The sequence below is a fragment of the Salvelinus sp. IW2-2015 genome, linkage group LG13, assembly GCF_002910315.2.
Source record: "Salvelinus sp. IW2-2015 linkage group LG13, ASM291031v2, whole genome shotgun sequence".
NCBI lineage: Eukaryota > Metazoa > Chordata > Actinopteri > Salmoniformes > Salmonidae > Salvelinus > Salvelinus sp. IW2-2015.
This window is the reverse complement of record NC_036853.1, coordinates 11,878,415-11,901,598: the sequence shown is the minus strand read 5'-3', so window position 1 is coordinate 11,901,598 and position 23,184 is coordinate 11,878,415. Positions and strand designations below refer to the sequence as shown.

The 23,184-nt window shown below is 43.8% G+C and overlaps 1 protein-coding gene across 2 annotated transcripts in view; it reads left to right on the top strand.

The window, feature by feature from the left end:
• The window catches only part of LOC111972121 (TLE family member 5), a 42,261-nt gene extending 22,762 nt beyond the window's left edge, over window positions 1-19,499 (top strand). Inside the window, exons 2-7 of one of the 2 annotated variants that reach the window (XM_023998983.1) lie at window positions 6,428-6,516; window positions 9,249-9,312; window positions 12,970-13,014; window positions 14,474-14,536; window positions 14,882-14,956; window positions 16,005-19,499. In XM_023998983.1, coding sequence (XP_023854751.1) covers window positions 6,428-6,516; window positions 9,249-9,312; window positions 12,970-13,014; window positions 14,474-14,536; window positions 14,882-14,956; window positions 16,005-16,232 — 564 coding nt within the window. In that variant the 3' untranslated portion in view covers window positions 16,233-19,499. The remainder of the gene's footprint in view (window positions 1-6,427; window positions 6,517-9,248; window positions 9,313-12,969; window positions 13,015-14,473; window positions 14,537-14,881; window positions 14,957-16,004) is intronic. The other variant, XM_023998984.1, reaches the window with a different exon arrangement.
• The last annotated feature ends 3,685 nt before the right edge of the window (window positions 19,500-23,184 follow it).

Here is a 23,184-nt window from a genome sequence, read left to right as displayed (position 1 = left end):
ATGGGTGGGGGCTGCACATTTCCTGAAATGATGAATCCCATGTAGTCAGTGAAGACTATTGCCCCACCAGAGCACAAATCTTTTTAATGCTTTAATTTCATCTCAAAGGAGTGGGGAAGAATCAAATTAGGGATTGTCCTACATTTTGGAGCTGTGTGTGAACAGTACTTGTGTGTGTTTGTGAGAGAGGCAGTGTAAAAGTAGGCTGGATTTATTTATGTATGCGTGTACATGATTCATTCCAAGGACTAGGTGTTGGCTTCACTGGCAGCAGCAGAGCATCTTTATGGAGGCTTATCTCTCTCTGCATTGAGACGTGCTGACTTCACAAACTAAAACACACATTTGCGCACTTACACACTCATACTTACAATACACATTCTCACATGCACGTACACACACGCACACACATTTTACACTCTCACAGCGAGCAGGCACCTTTTTTCGTCACACCAGATGGCATGTGTCACAATATTACGGCAGTATTTCATTAACATTATGTGCATCCATCTGTTGTGTGCTCTAAGGCCCCATAGAGCCTCTTGTTTAGGTCACTTTGCAGCACTGCACCATCAACAGTAGACTCAGTACTACTGCATGTTTATATAGCCTAGAGTACCTCAAATCGAATCAGTTTATTGGTTGCGTACACAGATTTGCCGATGTTATCGCCGGTGAAGCGAAATGCTTATGTTTTTAGTTCCAACAGTTCAGTAATACCTAGCAATACAATAACAATCCACACATAATCCAAAAAGTGAAAAGTAAAAGTTTGACATTTCGTAACGAGTAATATCAGAATGAGCAATGTCAGGGTATATAAATTCTGGGGGAAAATCAGACATCACATGTGGGTGAGGTTAAGGGTAAGGGGCCTACATGGTTGGGGGTGCTCGAGCCACAGATCTAGGATCAGAATACCCTACCTCAAACCCCAGCCTTTACCATTTAGATTTAGATGACCCTGTATCAGTGGTTAGGGGTAGCTTCTACCTACTCCTGGTTGGAGCTTTGTTCAAAGCAAGGCTGATAAACTACTGTGGGAGGAACACTGCCCCCCCCCCCCCGGAATGCGCTACCTGAGGCTATTGACTCCGATAACCTTTTGGTATATTAAGTTTTTGCATACTGTTACACACTGAGGAAGCCAGAATCCCTCCCCCTCCCCAGTCCTAGCTCTGTCTGGGGGCTACCTGCAGGGTCAGGCTGACTATAGCCACGGTTTGCTTTGTCTTTGCAACGGTTGGCTGGATAGATGTTAAAGGTTAGATCAATTGGAATTTGGAGCCTGTAGGCTATGTTTGTGTAGAGATTTTGCTTAGTGATAACTATGATTGTAATGGATGAGGCCTACTTGTATGTAGCGGTTTTCACTTGTTCTCCAAGTGTTTTGATTGTAGGGAATGAGGCTTAGCATTTAGTCTTCCTTTGTTTTAGGATTGTTAACATACTGGCTATCAAAAGTCTGTAAATCTTTTCAAAGTTAAAACGGGTTTGGCAAAACCTCAAGTCAGTCAATCTGTCAGATCTGGAACCAGTTGTGTTCTTTTTAGGAAAAGGTGTCTACTATTAGGCGTACCTCCTGACGTCACATTATCTACAGCAAGACAGAGGGTGCACATTTCCAAACTGGTTGAATTGTTGAAATTATAAGGAAAATAATTGTGTTTCAACATGTTGTAAGTGTTGTCCAAACTCCCAATGTAGTGAGACTCCTTTTAGTGAAGAAGCCCATTTATGATTCATCACAAACTTCAATTCTGCAATGTGTTGAATGGGATTCTGAATGTGACAGGTCATTTTTTTGTATAGCTGTTATTATTGCAGATTTGCAAAATAATATATGCAGTTATGCCTTGCTTTGAAACTCTTTAGAGTGGGAACATTTTAGAGATTTCCCACTTGACCCATTATGCAGTCTGCAAAAAAAAAAAAAAAGTGAAAACGTTCCTATTTGGCTTTAAAGCTGCAGTGAGTCTGGCACAAAGACGCAACTAAACTGAACAAAAAAAAACACAACATGCAACAATTTCAAAGATAAGGAAATCTGTCAATTGAAATTAATTTATTAGGCCCTAATCTATGGTTTCAAATGACTGGGAATACAGATATGCATCTGTTAGTCACAGATGCCTTCAATAAAAGGTAGGAGAAAACCAGTCAGTATCTGGTGTGACCACCATTTGCCTCAAGCTGCACGAGACATCTCCTTCGCATAGTTGATCAGGCTGTTGATTGTGGCCTGTGAATGTTGCCCCATTCCTCTTCAATGGCTGTGTAAAGTTTCTGGATATTGGCTAGAACTGAAATGTTGTTGTACGCGTTGATCCAGAGCATCCCAAACATGCTCATTGGGTGACATGTCTGAGTATGCAGGCCATTTTCAGCTTCCAGGAATTGTGTACAGATCCTTGCAACATTGGGCCGTGCATTATCATGCTGAAACATGAAGTGATGGCGGCGGGTGAATGGCACGACAATTGGCTTCAGGATCTCGTCACGGTATCTCTGTACATTCAAATTACCATCGATAAAATGCAGTTGTGTTCGTTGTCTGTTGCTTATGCCTTCCCATACCATAACCAATGTTCCCTCTTAAGCCGCACACCACCTCCAGGACTGCCACGCTGAAGAAATGCCAGGCCGCGCAGAGAAAGACTTCAATGAGTTCGCCCCATTTAGTTTGTACTATATAGATGTTTTTTTCTGTGAGCGAATCAACATCATAGCAGCCCCTTTTTCAATACAACAACAAAAAATCTAACTTTGCAAAATTCAGTCTGTGACTTTGTTGTAGGCAGAGCCAATGCGCAACAGTGTAGAATTCTATTGGCAGGTAGCCCACGAGTGGGCTTTCAATCACCCGTGAGTTAATGCATGTTTCAGAGCAGAGCGTGTGCACATTTATTGATATTCTTTGCTAGTTAGCGAGTAATTATCCCAATTAATCAGCAGAGGGGTAGCCTACATTGTCTAATTCTCTGTATGGTAATAATAAATCATTTTATTTTGAAGTGGTTTCTTGCATCATACAATGTACAGTTACCTATTTGGCCCATGGCGTTACAGCCTAAGTAAAAAAACATTCAAGCCCTTCATAATCTAAACTTTTTAAGTCTCATGCAATGTAGGCCAGCATTGAACTCCACATATAGGTGTAGGCTATATATGTGAAAATGTTACGGGATTTGCTCCATTGGTTTTGTTGGTATGCCTACATTATGCTTGATAGCCACAATAGTCTATTGGCTACTGTCTATTGATAGTCTATTGGCTACTGTCTAAAACTGTAGGGGTACAGCCTCAGTGGTCACTGTAAACGCGCACTGGAAGTTCTCGCAACGGTCATGGTGCACTCTGTTCACAACGTTGACATCAGCAAACCGCTCACCCACATGACGCCATACACGCAGTCTGCCATCTGCCCAGTACAGTTGAAACCAGGATTCATCCGTGAAGAGCACACTTCTCCAGTGTGCCAGTGGCCACCAATGGCGAGACTTTTCCCACTGAACGCCGAACTGCAGTCAGGTCAAGACAACAAGCACGCAGATGTACTTCCCTGGGATTATTTCTGACAGTTTATGCAGAAATTCTTCGCTTGTCCAAACCCAGTTTCATCAGCTGTCCAGGTGGCTGGTCTCAGACGATCCCGCAGGTGAAAAAGCTGGATGTGGTGGTCCTGGGCTGGTGTGGTTGTGAAGCCAGTTGGACGTACTGCCAAATTCTATAAAACGACATTGGAGGCAGCTTTTGGTAGAGAAATTAACACTCAACTCTGTGGCAACAGCTCTGGTGAACAGTCCTACAGTCAGCATGCCAATTGGACTTTCCCTCAACTTGAGACATCTGTGGTGTTGTGTGACAAAACTGCACATTTTAGAGTGACCTTTTATTGTCCCCCGCACAAGGTGCACCTGTGTAATGATCATGTTGTTTAATCAGCTTCCTGATATCACATACCTGTCAGGTGGATGGATTATCTTGGCAAAGGAGAAATGCTCACTAACAGGGATGTAAACAAATTTCTGCACATTTTAGAGACTGGAATATTTCTGGGATATTTTATTTCAGCTCATGAAACATGGGACCAGCACTTAACATGTGGCATTTATATTTTACATCCACTACCACCACTGCTTGTAAAGTGTAATGACCATACAATACCCACTCGTACTGTTGAGTCATTTCAGCAAACCATGACACCCACCATCGCAGATTTTTCTGAAATTGTTTCTGTAGTTAGAAACCGGTAAGATTGACATTATTTTGTATACTTCTTTTAAAATCTGAAAATGTAAGCTAATTGACTGCACCCAAATTGGCCATTTTAACTTAATAGGATTCAAATAAGTTCAATAAATATAGTACCCTACATCCGATTGGGACAAAACTTCTTCCTACCAATGCGTAAGATGAGGGATCCCCCCCAAAAATTCTCTAGCCACCCACAGACCCCACGCCAATTCCACCCAACAACCAGTATACAGTATCAGTTCTCTGTTTGACAAGTAGTATGATGCTGGGGCTTGGAGTATTGCTTCTTCATACTCTGTTCAGAGACATTAGCAATTGATGTCTCTTGCATTATTTACCATAAAGTTTTGAAAGTATCAGGTTTTGACCACTAGATGCCGCTGTTCCTGCTATACCACCACACTTATCTATTGCGCTGGTCTCTTGTGTTTTTTTATCAACTAGATCACAACATTTCCTTTGCAACTTTGAGTAGGAAACTAAGATTTGGCTCATGATGAAAGTAAATTGTGGTCATCCTCACAATTCAAGCCAGTCCTCCATAAAAGCACATTTCACCCTGAGGCCAACGGGGACTTTCTAAAACAGTTAGTTTAATGGCTGTGATTGGGGCGGCAGTTAGCCTCGTTGTTAGAGCATTGGGCCAGTAACCGAAAGGTTGCTAGATCGAATCCCCGAGCTGACAAGGTAAAAATCTGTCTGTCTGCCCCTGAACAAGGCAGTTAACCCACTGTTCCTAGGCTGTCATTGTAAATAAGAATTTGTTCTTAACTGACTTGCCTAGTAAAATAAAGGTTAAATAAATAAATAGGAGAAAACTGAGGATGGATCAACAACATTGTAGTTACTCCACAATACTCACAAAAATTACAGAATGAAAAACATGAAGCCTGTACAAAATAAAATATTCCTAAACATACATCCTGTTTGCAGTCAGGCACTAAAGTAATACTGCAAAAAATGTGGCAAAGAAATTAACTTTTTGTCCTGAATACAAAGCATTATGTTTGGGGCAAATCCAACACAACACAACAACACATCACTGAGAACAACTCTTCATATTTTCAAGCCTGGTGGTGGCTGCATCATGTTAAGGGGATGCTTGTCATCGGCAAGCACTAGGACGTTTATTAGGATTAAAAGAAACAATAGAGCCAAGCACAAAATCCTAGAGGGAATACCTGGTTATCTGCTTTCCAACAGACACTGGGAGATTCACCTTTCAGCAGTACGATTACCTAAAACACAAGGCCAAATATACACTGGAGTTCCTGAGTGGCCTAGTTACAGTTTTGACCTAAATTGGCTTGAAAATCTATGGCTGTCTAGCAATAGTCAACAACCAACTTGACAGAGCTTGAATTTTTTAAAATAATGAATATACAAATATTGTAAAATCCATGTGTGCAAAGCTCTTAGACTTACCCAGAAAGACTCACAGCTCTAATCATTGCCAAAGATGGTTCTAACATGTATTGAATCATGGGTTTGACTACCTATCTATTCAAGATATATTTATTTTATTTTCCATCAATTAAAAAAATAAACAATGTTTCTTCCATTTTGGCATTCAAATATTTTGTGTAGGGTCATTGACAATTTAAATCCAATTAATTAAAATCATTTACATTTAATCCCACTTTGTAACACAATTTTTGGGGGAAACGGTTGAGGGTGTGAATACTTTCTGAAGGCACTGTATTATTGCACACTGAGTCCATGCAACATTTTTACTTATGCTTGCCATAACAAATGTGTTGAATACTTATTGACTCAAGACATATCAGCTTTTCATTTTTTATTAATTGGTAAACATGTCTATATAAATCCACTTTGACATTGTGTCACTTGCCCCATAATGCCATAATCTCAATTTAATCAATTTTAAAGTCTGGCTGTAACACAAAATGTGGAAAAAGTCAAGGCGTGAATGCTTTCTGAAGGCACTGTATCTGAATCCTATAATTTTAAATGGTACATTTGGGTGCAATCAATTGGCTTAATTTCTCCTTAATGTTTCAACAGTAACTACAGAAACGATCATCTCAGATGGTTTCTGTCAATCCCCATGTGCTTTTTGAGGTGGAACGACCCTAGTGTGAGCCAGGCCAGACTGGTTTTATTTCACTGACGTGTTTTGATGGTGTTTGTCTGTCTGTCCGTCTTGCAGGCTTCATCGCAGCAGCTGAAATTCACAACCTCCGATTCGTGTGACCGAATCAAGGACGAGTTCCAGTTCCTCCAAGCACAATACCACAGGTATCCATTTAGCACTGTTTCTCACACAAACCCTTCAACCAAGGCTTATCTGAGGAACTAGGGGTTAAGATACTAAACCTGTCTGCTATTTGCAAATACTCTGAGCATAACCATATCTTTGTAGGTGAGTGTACAGATTAGAACACTTGAATTATATTCTGCTATGAGTTATGTTGCGTAAGTATACCGTGTGCAGTACTAGAGTACACTGCTGCACATGGTTCTGTGCAAAAGCCCACTGGAATAACCTACATGATTAGAATATCAAATAAATCACAGCAAGACTAATACATTTTATTTCTCCCCACTGTTTAACCCCCTTCAGAGGCAGATGGAAGCAGGTGAAAGAATACGTATTCTAGGAGTGTGCTGTTGCTCCAGAGGAGAAGACATGACAATAGGGCATATGTTTTAAGAGCAGCCCAATGGATGTGTGTGTCAGTTCTATTTAGAACCCTAGTCTAGAACTTTGTTCTCTTTCATGTAATAGAAAGCACTGTTATTGATGTCCTGCTATAACCACAACCTAACAAAATTGGCAATTGCTAGATGGTACAAGGTCATTTATTTGACCTGGATTGAGATGTACCAGAGAGTACAGTGTATTGCTCTGTTTGATTCATGACTAAATGTGTGGAATTTGTGGATCTCATGTTACCCGAGGAAGGTTTCCGCTTTATGGATTTCTAGCCTTTGAAGCAGCAGGGCTACAACTGCCTCTGATTCCCTCCCTCTATTTACCTGTGGTATAGGAACTAGGAAGTGTATTGGCTGAGGTTTTCTTTCCTCCCTGTTCTATTGAGCTTCATCAGAGGAGAAGCAGATAAAAGCCTGCATGTTTGTTCATTGTGTGAAATTTCTGTCTCTGATCATCAGTCCATTCCTAGTGTAGTAGGAACACCTCAGAGCCTGGGCTTTGGTGTGTAATTCCCTAGACAACCCACCGCCCCACCGTTTAACCCCCTTCAGAAGCAGTTGAAAGAATACCTTTTCTCTACGCCGTATTCAGAGCTTGCATACACGCTGCCTAATGACTTGAGCTGAGGAGCCATAGACGAGGCTTTGTAGAACGCTGCGTTCAGCCCTTTTAGGGAAATGTTCTGCAGGTGGCCTCCTGAGCATAGTAGTGAGCATTGTAACTGTTGCCCCCCCCTCCCCCCTCACATGCATAAATAGATCAGGGAATACATAAATCAAAATAAAGATGACAGCAGGAGCGATTTAGAGGCGGAAGGAGCGGCAATAAAACTCCATCAAAGTGTCGTTTGAGAGTGTCTCTCCTAGCCCCCGGGCCACCTCCACCAATCACAGGCGCACAAAGACAATCACAATCCGCTCTCAGGTAGGGTGGCAGCAGGGGAGGCTGGTCGTCATGACAACCAACCCCTGTGTTTGCGCACGCGCTGCTGCAGATATTATTATTTATTTTAGGAGGGAAAAGCGATTTGGCTAAGTGAAGGCTGCAGGCGAAAGAGGAGTAGAGACGGATGGATGGAGGGAGGGAGAGCTGTCTGAATGAAATGCGCCCCCCTGAGCACTTGTTTGGTCAGAGAATCTGAGGACTGCTGTTGAATTGTAATGAGGTTTATTCTTTAAAGGAAAATATTTGTTTGTAAAAAATAACTAAATTTTAGATGTAAATGGCATGTTATAGAAGGGTCCAGACACCTGTTTTTTTTGGGTGATTTCACTTGTTTTTGATAGACTTACCCCAAACAACGAATCACTTCGTCATTCTCGAGTTGTGCGTTATGAGGGCCCTGAAAAAACATGAACAAACACAAATGCCTCCTTTTTCGAAAACTGCAAAGCTCTGTGTATTGTCATTCTGAATCTCATCCCTAATCTTCTAGTCCCCTATGCAGAAGTCCAGACCGGGTTTGTCCTTATAGTATAAACTTATGTTTATCAAAAACAAGTGAAATCACAAAGGTGTCTGGACCCATCTATAACATGGCATATACATCAAAAATAGAGATTTGGTTGTAAAAAAAAAGAAAGAAAAAAAGAATCCTTTAACCTTTTCACTTTGGGCTGAGTTAACAGCACCGCTGATATGATCCCATTTGCATCAACTATTTTTCCATGTCAGTGACGGAATCAGCGGTGGCTATGAGCAGCATTTTCCCAGTTAGGGACAATGATGAGGATTCGCCACAGCTAACGCTCTGCCTAATTTGAGTCTTCATTCACAGTGACGCTGACGGCACAGATCTAGATCCCAAAAACAATCTTAACGTAAACACACCATTATAAACCCTGGTCTGATATTCAGAACTGCTCCCTCCTGGTTAATGTTGATGCACTGGAACGCTCTACAGAGGGGGATGTCAACACTGATGCCATGCCAATATGAAAGCTTGTGATAAGTGGTGTGACAGTAGAGACTTGGCCTCCTTTGTCCTGTCACCTCCTGTAACTCTTGCAGCGAGCGCTGTGACATGATTACAGCTAATGGCTGTCTGCGACGCATCACAGAGCAGAGCTGCACATCCACGTCATCCACATCCACCAACCGTCCACTTTTTATAGGCAGGACATTTAAATCACTCTGGGTATACATATGGGTATTTTATTAGGGTTTATTTGGGAGGCTTTTTTTATCTTTTGGTGGATTGACACCTTGATAGATCCGATGAGGGAAGGATGAAGTCATTTCCTGTCTTCCTGAAGAGGTATGAGTGACGCTTCCTGGAGCCTAAAGATTTTCTATTTTGATTTCTTCTCTGCAGTTTGAAGCTGGAGTGTGACAAGCTGGCCAGTGAGAAGTCTGAGATGCAACGTCATTATATCATGGTGAGGTTTTTTGTGTGTGAGTGCTACTGTGAGTGACCCTGCTCTGTCAATGTCACTTTTTAAAAGGACATTCTACTCAAATGCATTAAAATGTAATGATGTTGACACCATCTGAAATATAACTGATGCACTGTAGGGAGATGAGGAGCAAGCGCTCATGTGTGCGACTGCTAGGTCTGTTTGGTACAGATATACACTGAGTACAAAATATTAAGAACTGTTCTTTCCATGACGTAGACTGACCAGGTGAAAGCTATGACCCCTTATTGATGTCATCATATCACTTCAATCAGTGTAGATGAAGGGGAGGAGACAGGTTAAAGAAGGATTGTTAAGCCTTGAGACATAGGTGTGTGTATGGGTGCCATTCAGATGGTGAATGGGCATGACAAAATGTTTAATTAAGTGCCTTTGAATGGGGTATAGTAGTAGGTGCCGGGCGCACCGGTTTGAGTGTGTGAAGAACTGCAACGCTGCTGGGTTTTTCACGTTCCACAGTTTCCTGTGTGTATCAAGAATGGTCCACTCTCCAAAGGACATCCAGCCAGTGGTCGAAAACAGATCATTGATGGAAGAGGACAACGGAGGCTGACACAAATTGTGCAGAGCAACGGATGGGCTACAGTTAGTCAACTGACAGTCCAGTACAACATTGTTGCCCAAAGACCCATAAAACAATGCACAACTCGTCATACCTTGACACAAATGGGGTATGGCAGCCGACGACCTTAGCGTTCAACTATTTTCAGCAAAAAGACAAGGAACTGCGGTTCCAGTGGGCTAAGGAACGAAAACACTGGACACTGGAGAATTGAAAAACATTGCCTGGTCTGATGAGTCCCGGGTTCCTGCTCTTTCAAGCTGATGGGAGGATTAGGGTATGGAGAAAACCACATGAGTACTGTACATGCATCCATTATGCCATGTGTTGACATTACAGGCTGTTGGTGGTGTTATGTTGTGGGGTGTGTTTTCATGGCACTCATTGGGAGCCTTGAGCAGTGTTTGAATGCCACAGGTAGGGCTGGGCGATATGACGATATATATCGTGTGACGATAGAAAAACGTCTATCGTTTCATATTATGCTCTATCGTTTATTTTGTTGTCGCAAATCACGCTCTTTACAGCAATATTTTTCGTCAATTGGACGTCGCTTTGCGCTTTTCACCTGTGGAAGGAAATTTGCAACACAAACAAACATGGAGGAGAGTGAACGTGACACAGACCACGGAGCTCTTACCTAAAAGAGGGGCTACTTCGGTCGCATGGGCGTGGTTTGGGTATGAAAAGTCTGACACGGACCAGAAAACCGTCCTCCGCAAAATATGCCGCAGGCCGGTCCCGACAACAGGCTCAAACACCACTAACCTCTTTTACCACCTACGCAAGAATCATGTGAAACAGTACGGAGAGAGTCTACGGATGAGATGCAAAAAGTACAGTTGCACCGCGGCACACCATATGGCAAAGAATCACGAAGATGGAAGGAGATAACAGCTGCCGTTACAACTTACATCTGCAAAGACATGGCCCCAATTTACACGGTCGAGAAACAGGCGTTTCGTGAGTTGGTGCTAACACTCGACCCAAGGTACCAAATACAAATACATTTTATTTGTTGAGTATAATTCAAAATGTAATAAGAAATAGGCCTTTACATGTGGTCATTTTATATAAATTATTTATTCATTGAATTTACAGAAAATGTGTATGTCGTGTTATTTATCGGGATATGAAATGAGCGATGTCGGATATGAGATTTTGGCCATATCGCCCAGCCCTAGCCACAGGATATCTGAACATCATTGCCAATCAAGTGCATCCCTCTGCAAATTTTTTTTTTTTTTCGTCTCAGGGAAGCTCATCGCGTGCTTGTCGTCCTCACCAGAGTCTTGACCTGACTGCAGACTGCTGGAAAAGTGTGCTCTTCATGGATGAATCCCGGTTTCTACTGTACTGGGCTGACGGTGTGTATGTCGTCATGTGGACAAGCGGTTTGCTGATGTCAACGTTGTGAACAGAGTGCCCCATGGTGGTGGTGGGGTTATGTTATGGGGAGGCATAAGCTAAGGACAATGAACACACTTGCATTTTATCAATGGCAATTTGGATGCACAGTTACCGTGACAAGTAACTGAGGCCAATAGTTGTGCCATTCATCCGCTGCCATCACCTCATGTTTTAGCATGATAATGCACGGCCCACTGTTGCAAGGATCTCTACACAATTCCTGGAAGCTGAAAATGTTCCAGTTCTTCCATGACCTGCATACTCACCAGATATGTCACCCATTGAGCATGTTTGGGATGCTCTGGATCGACGCGTACGACAGTGTTTCCGCCAATATCCAGCAACTTCACACAGCCATTGAAGAGGAGTGGGACAACATTCCACAAGCCACAATCAACAGTCTGATCAACTCTATGTGAAGGAGATGTGTCACGCTGCATGAGCCAAATACAGATGCATATCTATATTCCTAGTCATGTGAAATGATTAGGGCCTATTTCATTTAAATTTACTGATTTCTTTGTATGAACTGTTGATGAACTGTTGCGTTTTTAATTTTTGTTCAGTGTATATTTGGGGCACCGCTGCTAAATTAATATAGGGGAAACACTGCATTCATACCACCTACCACCACCTCTACAGGCAGGGGGATGTTTAACACTGCAACAATATGTCAACAAAACATATTTTCACCTTTTATTCTAGGACATTTTTTTTTACAACAAGGCATTGAATTTGGCACCATTTCAGTCTAGCAACTACAACATACAGCAATATTGGAAATACCATCTCGCTCTTTTACCTTTGTCTCCTGTCTATACTCTCCCACCCCTTCCTCTCTAGCCCTGTGCCCATCTCTCTCTCTTTTTTCCATGTCATTGTTCTCTGTCTTTCTGTCTCTCTCCTCCCTCTTATGATTCCTCCTCTAGTCTCTTCTGTGGTCCTTTTGTCTCTGGTGTTGTCATCCTCTCTTCTCTTCCCCCCAACACATACTCTCCACCTCTAGCTAATCTCATTGTCTCCGGCAAGGCCCGTGTAGCTGTCTGATTCTGTCTCTAATTGATCCGTTGACTGGCTTAATCTCATCTAATCTGTGCAGCGCTGCACTCCTATCCATCAGCGGATCAGTGTGTGTGTAGCCCCAGCCTGGTCCACCCTCCCTTAATTGCCTATCGGGTTCCCCTGCTTCACCGGCTGCTATCGCCAGCACCTCCATTTCCCCAGCACCATAATTGCTTTAGGGACGTGCAGTTTCGGCTGGACAGCCTGCACTCCTCGTCGTGCGTGCGTGTTTTTGAACGCTGGAGCCTGTGCCCTCACAGACAGAGCTGGTGATTTAACAGGGCTAATGCTGAGCCACTGGCCTGCTCATTAACACCGAACACACACACACACACACACACACACACACACCATCACTTTCCGTCTCACAGCGACACAGGAGGACAACAGGGTGGGTGGGTGTAAAGGGTTTTACCTGGTGTAACAGTAATGACATGATGCATGACAACCAGGAGATGTCTCTGTGGGACAGAAGGAATGCATATAGCTAGACAATCTGTCTATACTTTACAGGGCATAATGGAGTTTCCCTCTTTCTGTTATTATACTGTATAACAACGCCTCATCTTCCTTCTGCTTTACAGTACTATGAGATGTCCTATGGGCTGAACATCGAAATGCACAAGCAGGTAAGTCTCTCTCTGTCTACGTTAATAGGAAACCCTTCTTCAGCAGTGCTGTCAGAGATGGGAATCGGTTCTTATCATCATGCCCCCTGTAGACAGACAGTGAAACATCTCTCTCTGGCATCGCTGAGAAAACATCCCTATTCAGAGGGATTGTTCTAAAGGAAGGAGCAGTACAGTACTGCGCAGGATAAAGCTCTAGTCTCTATATTACTACATGGTCAGTGAAGACAGCAGTATGCTACTCTAAGGGGCTAATCCGGTGCCTACAGATCGGGGGGGTTTTGCTGGGGGGTGTGGGGTGGTAATTTATGGGCCGGCTACTGGGGGAGAGCGATGGGCCTCTGTGGACCCGGCCTTATCTGTGACCTTGTCTGGCGCGCTAAAAGATTGACGGCTCCTCCCTGACAGCCACACCGGCAGCAAAGAACACGCAGTGAAAAATCTAGTCGCACACACACGCTTGAGAACATACAAGCACACAAGCTCATACACACACAGCCCCCCGCTCTGCCTCATGAGTACAATTCATCACCCCTACTCCTTTATCTGGCGGGGATGAAATATTTAGAAAATCAGGGGGGGCGCTGTGTGTGCGCTTGTGTGTGGATCCCCAATTATGTTAGCGTGTGTGTGACTGGGTGCAGATGAACTGTGGCAGCATTAGAGGGTTGAAATTGAAGGGGATGTGTAGAACTGAATGTCGGGGAGAATTCACCTCTGTGTTTTGTGTTCAGCCTGCTCTTTCTCTCTCACTGTTTTCTCTAAATTTTTCTCTTTCTCCATTTCTATATTTTTCTTTCTCTTTTTAATTTTTCTCTTTCTCCCTTTCTTTCGTTCTCATTTTCTTTCGTTCTTTCTCCCTTTTTTTCTTTCGTTCTCTCTTTCTCCTCCCTAAGCTTTCTCTTCTCTCCAGCTGAGGAGTTCCAGACAGTTTAGTCAGCTTGTGCTGGGGATATATTCAAAAGGGGTTATTGTTTCTTCTTTGTCTCCCTCCACTTAAAAAAATAATAATAATCCCATCCCTGCCAGTTGCAAGACCCCCTCTCCGGTTAGCTTGAATGAATTGTTCTCCCACCTGACAGAACATTTGGCATTTCCTCTTACTTTCGTGTGTGTGTGTGCATCATATTCTTCCTCACATATAGAAAGAGGCACAACATGCATTTTAAGAGGAGCGCGAGATGTCAGTGTGCATGATGATGGAGTGATAAGTGTGGTGTTTCGTCTGGAATGGCGGTGCGTAGTAAATGAGTGTCTTCTCAGATATCACACTGAATTAGAAAGTAACACAATTAACACTGCTTTGCATATTGGAGCTTGTTATGATAATTACTGCTGGAACGTAAGGTAATATATATGTGTGCTTGTGAAGTGCTCTTTGGGAGGGTGGGGTGTGTGTTAATGTGAGACTGAGGCGGTGTTAAATGAAGCTAAAGGCTGATGTGTTTTATCTCCTCAGGCTGAGATTGTGAAGAGATTGAACGGGATCTGTGCCCAAGTCCTCCCCTATCTGTCCCAGGAGGTAAGAACACCCTCTAACCCCTGACCCCTAACCCCACGTGGTGCCCTGCAGCCTGGAATGAGATCATTCTTATTTGAATCCTCTCCCCCATATATATCTCTATTCATCATTGCGAGCCCTGTAATGAAAGGGTCCAGAGCGCTCTGCTGTGATCCAGATAAGATATGCTAATTTGTGTCCATGACGAGATGACACATTACAACATGGGAGTGGATCATTGATTCTCCATCAAAGCCCAGCCTTGTGTTAGTGACTTAATAATTGAATGAGCGATGAGCACAGGGTCAGTGTTGGTAGTATTGAGCCATCCAACCCCCCCCCCGCATGTGTGTGTGTGTGTCCCAGCACCAGCAGCAGGTCCTGGGAGCCATTGAGAGGGCCAAGCAGGTCACCCCTCCAGAGATGAACTCCATCATCCGGGTAGGCTGCTCCCTCCAGGATGTCCTCTATGGGTTTGACACTCATCACTATCTAGCTATCAATCCATCATTATGATGATGCATCTGATGCTCTGGGTTTTAATGGAGCTTTTGTTTGGTGCTTTACATGATGATGATGATGATAAAAAGGTCTTTGTCTGGAATTGTCAAGGCCCAGTTGTACATTTTGTGGAATGGATGTGCACAGTTTGTACACTTTCTTTTGTAAACTTAAGTTGAAAATTGTAATTTAGCAAATAAAGACTAACGGCATTGACAAAATGATTGGCAACAACGACCAAATGAAGCATTCAATGACAAGAACACTCCCTACAATCAAACATGGGGTTGCTTTGCTGCCCCTGGTCCTGAATGTGTGCAGGACCTTGTGAAATCAGTCAATCATCAAGGTTTTTTGGAATCCAATGTTTAAAAAAACTGGGTGTCAAAAAAAAAAAGTGTTTATAAACTGTGACTGTTAAAGGTTGTTGGTCATCCAACAGGACAACGACCCCAAACACACATCAAAAGCCCCCTGGAATGGTTCCAGAAGAAGCCCTGGACTGTTCTGGACTGGCCAGTGAAGAGTCCAGATCTGAACCACATCCATAACCTATGGCAAGAGCTAGAAACAGCAGTTGGAGAAGTTTGCTGTAGAAAAGTGGGCTAAATTGCCAATTAAAGTTGCAGCAAGCTCATTGGTGGCTACAATAAGCATTTGTTGGGAGTTATCTTGGCCAAAGGCTGTGCAGTGAAATTACTAGCTCCATGGTGCCAATATGTTTACCCATGCCATTTGTCTTTAATTTTTTACATTTCAAATTGTCAACTTCAGTTTACAATATAATGTATGGTTCTGCGATGTTGAAAATCCAATAACGTTTGGAGACCAAAAGTTGTATTCAATTTGAACTTATTTTCAAAGAAATAGGTAGTTCTTTTAAGAAAAGTGCATGGCTGCCAATATATGTGTGTGTGCACGTGTTAGAGCCATATGTACCCATCTCTGTGTCTCCCCTGTGTTTGAGCTGTGTGTGTGTTGTCCACAGCAGCAGCTCCAGGCTCACCAGCTGTCCCAGCTCCAGGGTCTGGCCCTGCCCATGACCCCTATGCCTCTGGGCCTGAGTCAGTCAACCCTGCCGGCCGTCACCTCCTCTTCAGGCCTATTCTCCCTCTCCTCCATCCTGGCCTCGCAGGCCCAGCTGGCAAAGGAGGAGAAGGCTTCTCGCGAGGGAGCTGACAGCCACCGTGAGGAGGACGGGGACAAGTCCGACTAGAGCTCCCTCCCGCCCTCCACCGCATATTAACTACCGCTGCGTCAGAGGGCTGTGGTCCTGTCGGTCCTGTATATCTGCTATCTATCCATGCCAGTCCCTCTCCTCTACCCCATCTCCCCCTTTAGTCCTCCCACTTAGAATTCTACGGCCTATCTGCCTATCTGATGCATTTGCCGTCATTCCAACTGCTCCAATTTGTGTACAGTATAGATTTTTTTACTATCATTTCTTTCATGTATATATCTTTTTATTTTATTTTTGTGATTTGAGCTTGACTTGTCTTTTTGCTCATTTGTTTTTCCCTCATTCTGCTCCCTTTATGGCCCAGTGGTAAATGGATCTGTGTTTTTACACCACCCTGTCTGAGCGTCTCCTTCCTCTCTTTTTTACCAAGGCCCACCTGGGAGCCTGAATGTCACATAGTATAAGTGGAATAACAAACCAGAAGAGATCCAACAGACAGGCTCGCGTCACCCAGATCTCTAGCCTCTGTTATGTCAACTTGATTCAGTTGGTTGATGTGGGGTAACTCACAATACTGTTTTCATAAACAGACTTTTAGACAAGCAACAGCAAAAACTGTCTGTGAATGTCTGAATCCTAACGTCAAAATCCTGCATTGATATCAGTGAGAAAATGTTCTGAAAATTTGTTGTCCTCACTTTGATTTTCAGGTTAGGATTCCTCCCCAGGTTAAGGAGAGTAGTTGAAAGATGTCAGTCTTCTTGGTGAAGCGTGTAACTTGGTAACTCCAGTCCCCAGACAGCCCTGTCTAACTAACTGAGCTACTTTAGATCGCTTCCATGAAAGGCATGCTATCAATACTATCATAACAGTTTGAATGTACAGATCGCAGCGATGATTAACATTGTGCGAGATAGAAAACATCCTTCAGATCTTTTCTCTCCCTGGTGGTGATGCAGTAGGAGAGTGCACGTTGCCTCTTCAACACTAGAAAGCAGTAAGTCTTTTAGAAAGCAGCTCTGACATCCACTGAGTCACCTCTTTTGAACGGGGATCTCTGGTCTATTCTAGGAAACAGGTTGACATCTCGGTCTCATGTAAGGCAGCGGCATAGAACAAAATGTCCACTGCGCACGCTATCTTTTCACTCAAAAGATGAGTCTCTGTAAGAAGAAATGATGCATGATTTAGCTCTCGTATAGAATACATATACAGCACTCACAAATGTGGATGCATTGTCCATGGCCAATGAATAGTTTTAGATGAAAGTTTTTGATCAGTCATTTGAGTAGATAAAGCACAAATTGCCATCATTTTGGTGTGTATTTACATTTAAAAAAAAATCTATATATATTTTCTACAAACCCCAACATGTTTCTCTCAGCCTGTTGGAGAAAGTGTGCGATTATTAGCTGGACCTGTAAGTGCCGCTGTAGGCTAGAACTAAAGGTCGAGGCATCTTTAGAGCTATGGAGAATGGTATAGAAGATGTGAAGCTGACTGCTGGTTTTACTGTACGATTGGGAAGGGATTGGTGTTATTGTCTAACCATTGTTTTGATCCCAGCCTGTTATACAGCGTGTGATGTATTGTATGTTTTTTGTATTCCCCTTATATTAATAGACATCCTCTCTGTTTGATGGTGGGTTACACTGTGAGGGTGTAGAGATCTGTGTAAATGTCTTAGATAACTGATTTCATAGCCGTATGTGAATGCATTCATAAACCTCTGTAATATAGATTTGAACTTTGGTCAGTCAGTGGTGAACCTGGGATTGACATGTGGCTTTTGTTTTAAGTCTAATACTGCTTGTGAACAGCACAACTTACTCTTATCGACATAAACAGTAGTGATATGCAATGCGTGTGGGTAGATGCACACAAACGCATGTCTCTTGGAACTGTATTCCTTTCTATTAGCGAAGAAATGTTTTAAAGTTTGGTCCACATTTTCTGTGATCAATACACTTGTTTGAATATTATCGCTATGAAATAGAATGAGAGTAAAAAGCTTTTAAAGATTCCGCTAAATGAACAATGTATTTGTTTAGTAGTGGAGGGCCAGTTTATGTATACAGTTATACTTCTAAAGCTTTATGTGTATATGTAGGGTGTCCACCCACTCTGCTCAGAGTGGGTGAAAACACGCTTTGGTGATCATTTCACTTGTGTTATAAAATACATTTTACCAAGACAAAAAAGATTCTTCATGTTCTGAATCTGTCAGTGGGGTCTCTAACATATCATTTCCATTATATCCCAAAAGTTGGATTTCGTAAACTAATTCATCTGATAATAAGCACTGAGTTCTGTTGACATAGCGGTGGTGGTTTTGCATAACAACATTTGAGGATTTGACATTTTGTGGTTGTCTTCAAAGTTTCCGCTGGTCGCATGAAGCTAAATTGGCATGAGTTGAATTAAATGTAAAATGCTTTGAAAATACTCTCATTGCTCTGTTGACATTTTGGAGATACGCTTGTTTTTGTGAGGAATCTTCAAAAAGGAATAGGAATTTTGAATTAATATGGAAACCGTATGCTAAAATATGAAAGTACTACATCATGTCTCAAATCGATATCCATATTACCTCTAATTTATGTCCTGCGGCTTCGAGAAGGAAGATGTGTTCAACGGGAAAGTGAGCCTGTCAGGTAACCAGTAGCCTTAATTCTTGCACAGAATCCAGCCTAGCTGACACAATGCAATTTTCCAGATTTTTGACCCTGTTTTTTCTCTGGCTTCCATTGATTGTCGCCCTAATTCTGGCCATCCTACAAGGTTACACACTCCAATAACTTTTGAATTGATTATGATAGAGAGATGAGGTTTGGACCAATGGTTTTCTTAGATGAGTAACATTGTTTTGCCAAAATATGCGTTTTTGATTGGACCACAGGTATATGGCTGCATCTTCTGTGTCTGTCCTGGATGATTCCTGTGCTCTGTTCTACAGTACTAATGTGACACTAGAGGAACTGCAGTACTTTGACCTATACCTGTCCCTCTTTAACCTCTGACCCACTGTTTGCCCTTTACCCGTTGCCCCGTAGCGTGAACCATTGTAAGCATTTTGAGCTTTGTATAGGTCATTTTTTGAATACATATTTTGTGTATAATGAAAAAAAAACTGAAGTTCATACTTTGGCGCCCAAAAAAACAAACAATTTGTGTCATGTAATTATAGCTTCATTTAAAGAAATGGTGAAATGTAAAAATAACAAACATTTACTATAAATAAATAAAATGTTCTGCAGTAAGGAAGTACTTCTGGTGCCTTTACAAATAAAGTCAATCAAATCACTTGTTGTCTGTCCTGTTTTGTTCTTGTGCATCTTGTCCCAGAGGCAATGCAGTGGAGCTGAAGCATCAAGGGTGTAATGTTACTACATTTCTCAGTATTACTACTAAATGAAGGATGACCTTTTGATGACTAATTCTAGCCTAGTAGTCTGAATGCCTGTGGAGCTTTGAGGTCCCTGTAGTTCATTGTCACTCCACACGGCGGAAGTGTTGATTTAAAAACATCCTGTGTCATTTCTACACTGTGCTGGATAATTGCTGAGGTGTCCCTCCATGTGTGTCTGTGGCAGATGCATGGAGTAGTAGAAGAATGGTAGTGCGTGTCTGTTCCATGGTGTTCCTGAGTTGTGGTTTAGCTTTTCACCACCAGATGTTCTGTTTTATTATTGTACCCCAGTTGGTACCAGTTGGTACCGCTGCACAACCCTCATGTAGATATCCCATCTATCTGTCAAACGCACAACTTGTGTCATTGCATTCATGGCTATTTGTATTACACACACACACCCAGATAGTGTTACGCGCACACACAGGCGGTTACACACACCCTATCCATATTGGTTATTTCTGCTGTGCGTGTTGAATGACAGTGTGCCCTTGGCAGTGTGAGTGTTGAATGACTGTGCCCTTGGCTGCGTGTGTTTGTGTGCTCGGAGGCAGTGTTGGTGAAACCTCAGCTACTGTGGCTCCAACCCGCTTCCTCCTCTCCTGCCTGCTCTGTCTCTCCCCAAGGACTCTGGATCTGAGCCCAGTACTTAAATAAATATGAAAGTGCCCTATTTTCTGTGTCAGGATACAGGACTCCTCTGAGAAGCACTGATGTGGTGGGAAGTTTTTTTCCCCTCTGCGACACAGCACATCGTACGTAAAGGCTGAGAAAATCATTTGGATTTCACTTCAATGGCTATATTAGCAACACTAACACATCATATACAGTGTCTTTTTAGATGTGTGAATTGTTAGATACTACTGCACCGTTGGAGCCAGGAACACAAGCATTTCACTACACCCGCAATACATCTGCTAAATATGTGTATGTGACCGACAACATTTGATTTGATGGAAATGCCCAGAAGACCATATTGTGATGTTGTTGAGTAACCATGTGCATGTACTGAGCAGAGGAGATAGAGGGGAGCGCCTGAATGGAGAGCAAGAAGCGTTTTGATTAATCATGATTGACTCATTCAGAGCCGTCGCTGCTTCCCCCATCACTCCCTCGCTCCTGCTCTCCTTGATGGCTTGATTATGGAGATGCTCTCTCTTCATCTCCTCCTTTCTCTCCCCTCTCTTGCCTCTCTCCTCACTCTCTCTCATCCCTATCTCTCTGTCATCCCTCTCTCTCCAAGGCGATATATGTTGTGCTGGTTTATTCATGTGTCCCAGGGAACGGAAGCTGTCAATCTCTGTCTGCTTCTCATCCATCCTCCTCCCCTCCATCCCTCCGTCTATCTCTCCTCCTGTCATTCCCTCACTGACTCCCTCTGTCACTCTCCCTCTCTTTTGTTCTGTCTCTTACATCTGTGGCGGTCTTTTTGTTTTTTTTATGCAAAGGCCTCCCTATTTATCTTAATCTTCATTTATTTCTCATGTCTTTCTTTTACACACACACACACACACACACACACACACACATACAGACAGTCCCAATTTAACCCTTGTTTCCTCCCTGTCAATCTCTTTTGTTTTTTCTCATCTGTTTTCTCTCTGTGTCTGTCTTCATCTTCAGTCTCTGTATGAGTGGAGTGTATGGTATGGCTCATCCCAGCTGGAGAAGTCCATGTTGACACGACCCAGCTGGAGGAGTCCATGTTGACACGACCCAGCTGGAGGAGTCCATGTTGACACGACCCAGCTGGAGGAGTCCACATGTGAACAGCCGACCCAGCCTGGAAGTCCATGTTGACACGACCCAGCGGAGGAGTCTATGTTGACAATTCATTCGCGTAACACGAAATTGGGAATAGTCAAAGGGTATGAATACTTCCTGAAGGCACTGTATCCTCTTCTCACTGCCTCTCTATTCTGTCCCTTAGGTAGGTGTGTGTGTTGTGTGGTGTGTGTGTGTGTGTGTGTGGGTTGTGTGTGTGTGTGTGTGTGTGTGTGTGTGTGTGTGTGTGTTGTGTGTGTGTGTGTGTGTGTGTGTGTGTGTGTGTGTGTGTGTGTGTGTGAGAGAGAGAGGGATGGGTCATCCATTGGTCGGCTGTGGGATTTGCGGTAGCTGTTTTGGTGATCTATTAGCAGGAAACCTAACTGGAGAAATGAGGACTTAAAAGTTTAATGGAGTCATGTGAAATACAAACAACACCCCCCCCCCTTTTTTCTTCATGCCTATCCATTCTCCTTCACTGTCCTTCCCGCTCTATCTCCCCTCTCTCTCATGTCCTCCTCTCTATAATTCCCTCTCATCCTTCATCTGTTCTTCTTTTATCTCTGTTTCTGTGCTCAACATCTTCCTCTCTCATTTCCCTCTCTCACCCTACCTCCCAATCTATCCTGACCAACTCTATCCCCGCCTCACTCTCTCCACCCTCTATCGTTCTCTCTTCCCCTCTCTCTATGATCATCCTCCCCCTCCTCCAGTGCTAGTGAGAGAAAAAAAGAGTGAATGAGAGGAGAGGCAGTACTTTTGGTGTTCAGTGTAAGAAGCCCTCCCCAGTGTGGGAGTGAGCTGTTACCCAGCTGTCTGTGGGGCTTCCTGCCTGTCACTTCCCCATCCCAGTGCAACCACAGCTACAACATACAGAGCTAGCTAGAGTTCCACCTGGCCCCATCCTTACACACACCCCTCCTCTCCACCACCTACTCTCTGGCTTTTCATAGACACACAACACACACACAAACACACACACACACACACACACACACACACACAACAACACACACACACACACACACACACACAGCAAAAACACAACACACACACCACACCTGACCACATCAATCACGGACACACACACCACTGACACAGTGTTGTAGACTCCCCTTGCTCAAAGACAAATTCATTCAGTGTGCACTCCTCCTCCTAGCTATTAGCAGCGGCCTCCTCACCCCAAACTCTCTGCTGGCTGGCTAGCAGTCCTCCTTCCTCCTCCCTCCTCACCCCAAACTCTCTGACTGGCTGGCTAGCAGTCCTCTCATCCTCCCTCCCTCCTCACCCCTACCTCACTGACTGGCTGGCTGGCAGTCCCCTCTCTTCTCCCTCCTTCCTCACCCCCACCTCTTTGGCTGGCTGGCTGGCAGTCCCTCTCTCTTCCTCCCTCCCTCCACACCCTACCTCTCTGACTGGCTGGCTGGCAGTCCTCCTCTCTTCCTCTCTTCCTCCCTCCCCCACCCCACCCTCTCTGGCTGGCTGGCTGGCTGGCACCCTCTCTTCCACCCTCTCCCACCCCACCCTCTCTAGCTGGCTGGCAGTCCTCTTCTCTTCCTCCTCCCTCACCCCGCACCTCTCTACTGGCTGGCAGTCCCTCTCTCTCTTCCTCCTCCTCACCCCCACCTCTGGCTGAGCGTGGCAGTCCTGCTCTCTTCCTCCTCCCCACCTCTCTGCTGACTGCAGTCCTGCTCTCTCTTCCTCCCTCCTCACCCACCTCTCTGGCTGGCTGGCAGTCCTCCTCTCTTCCTCCCTCCCTCCCTCCCTCCCTCCCTCCCTCTGACTCTCATGTCAACTGGGGCTGGGTATAGGGTT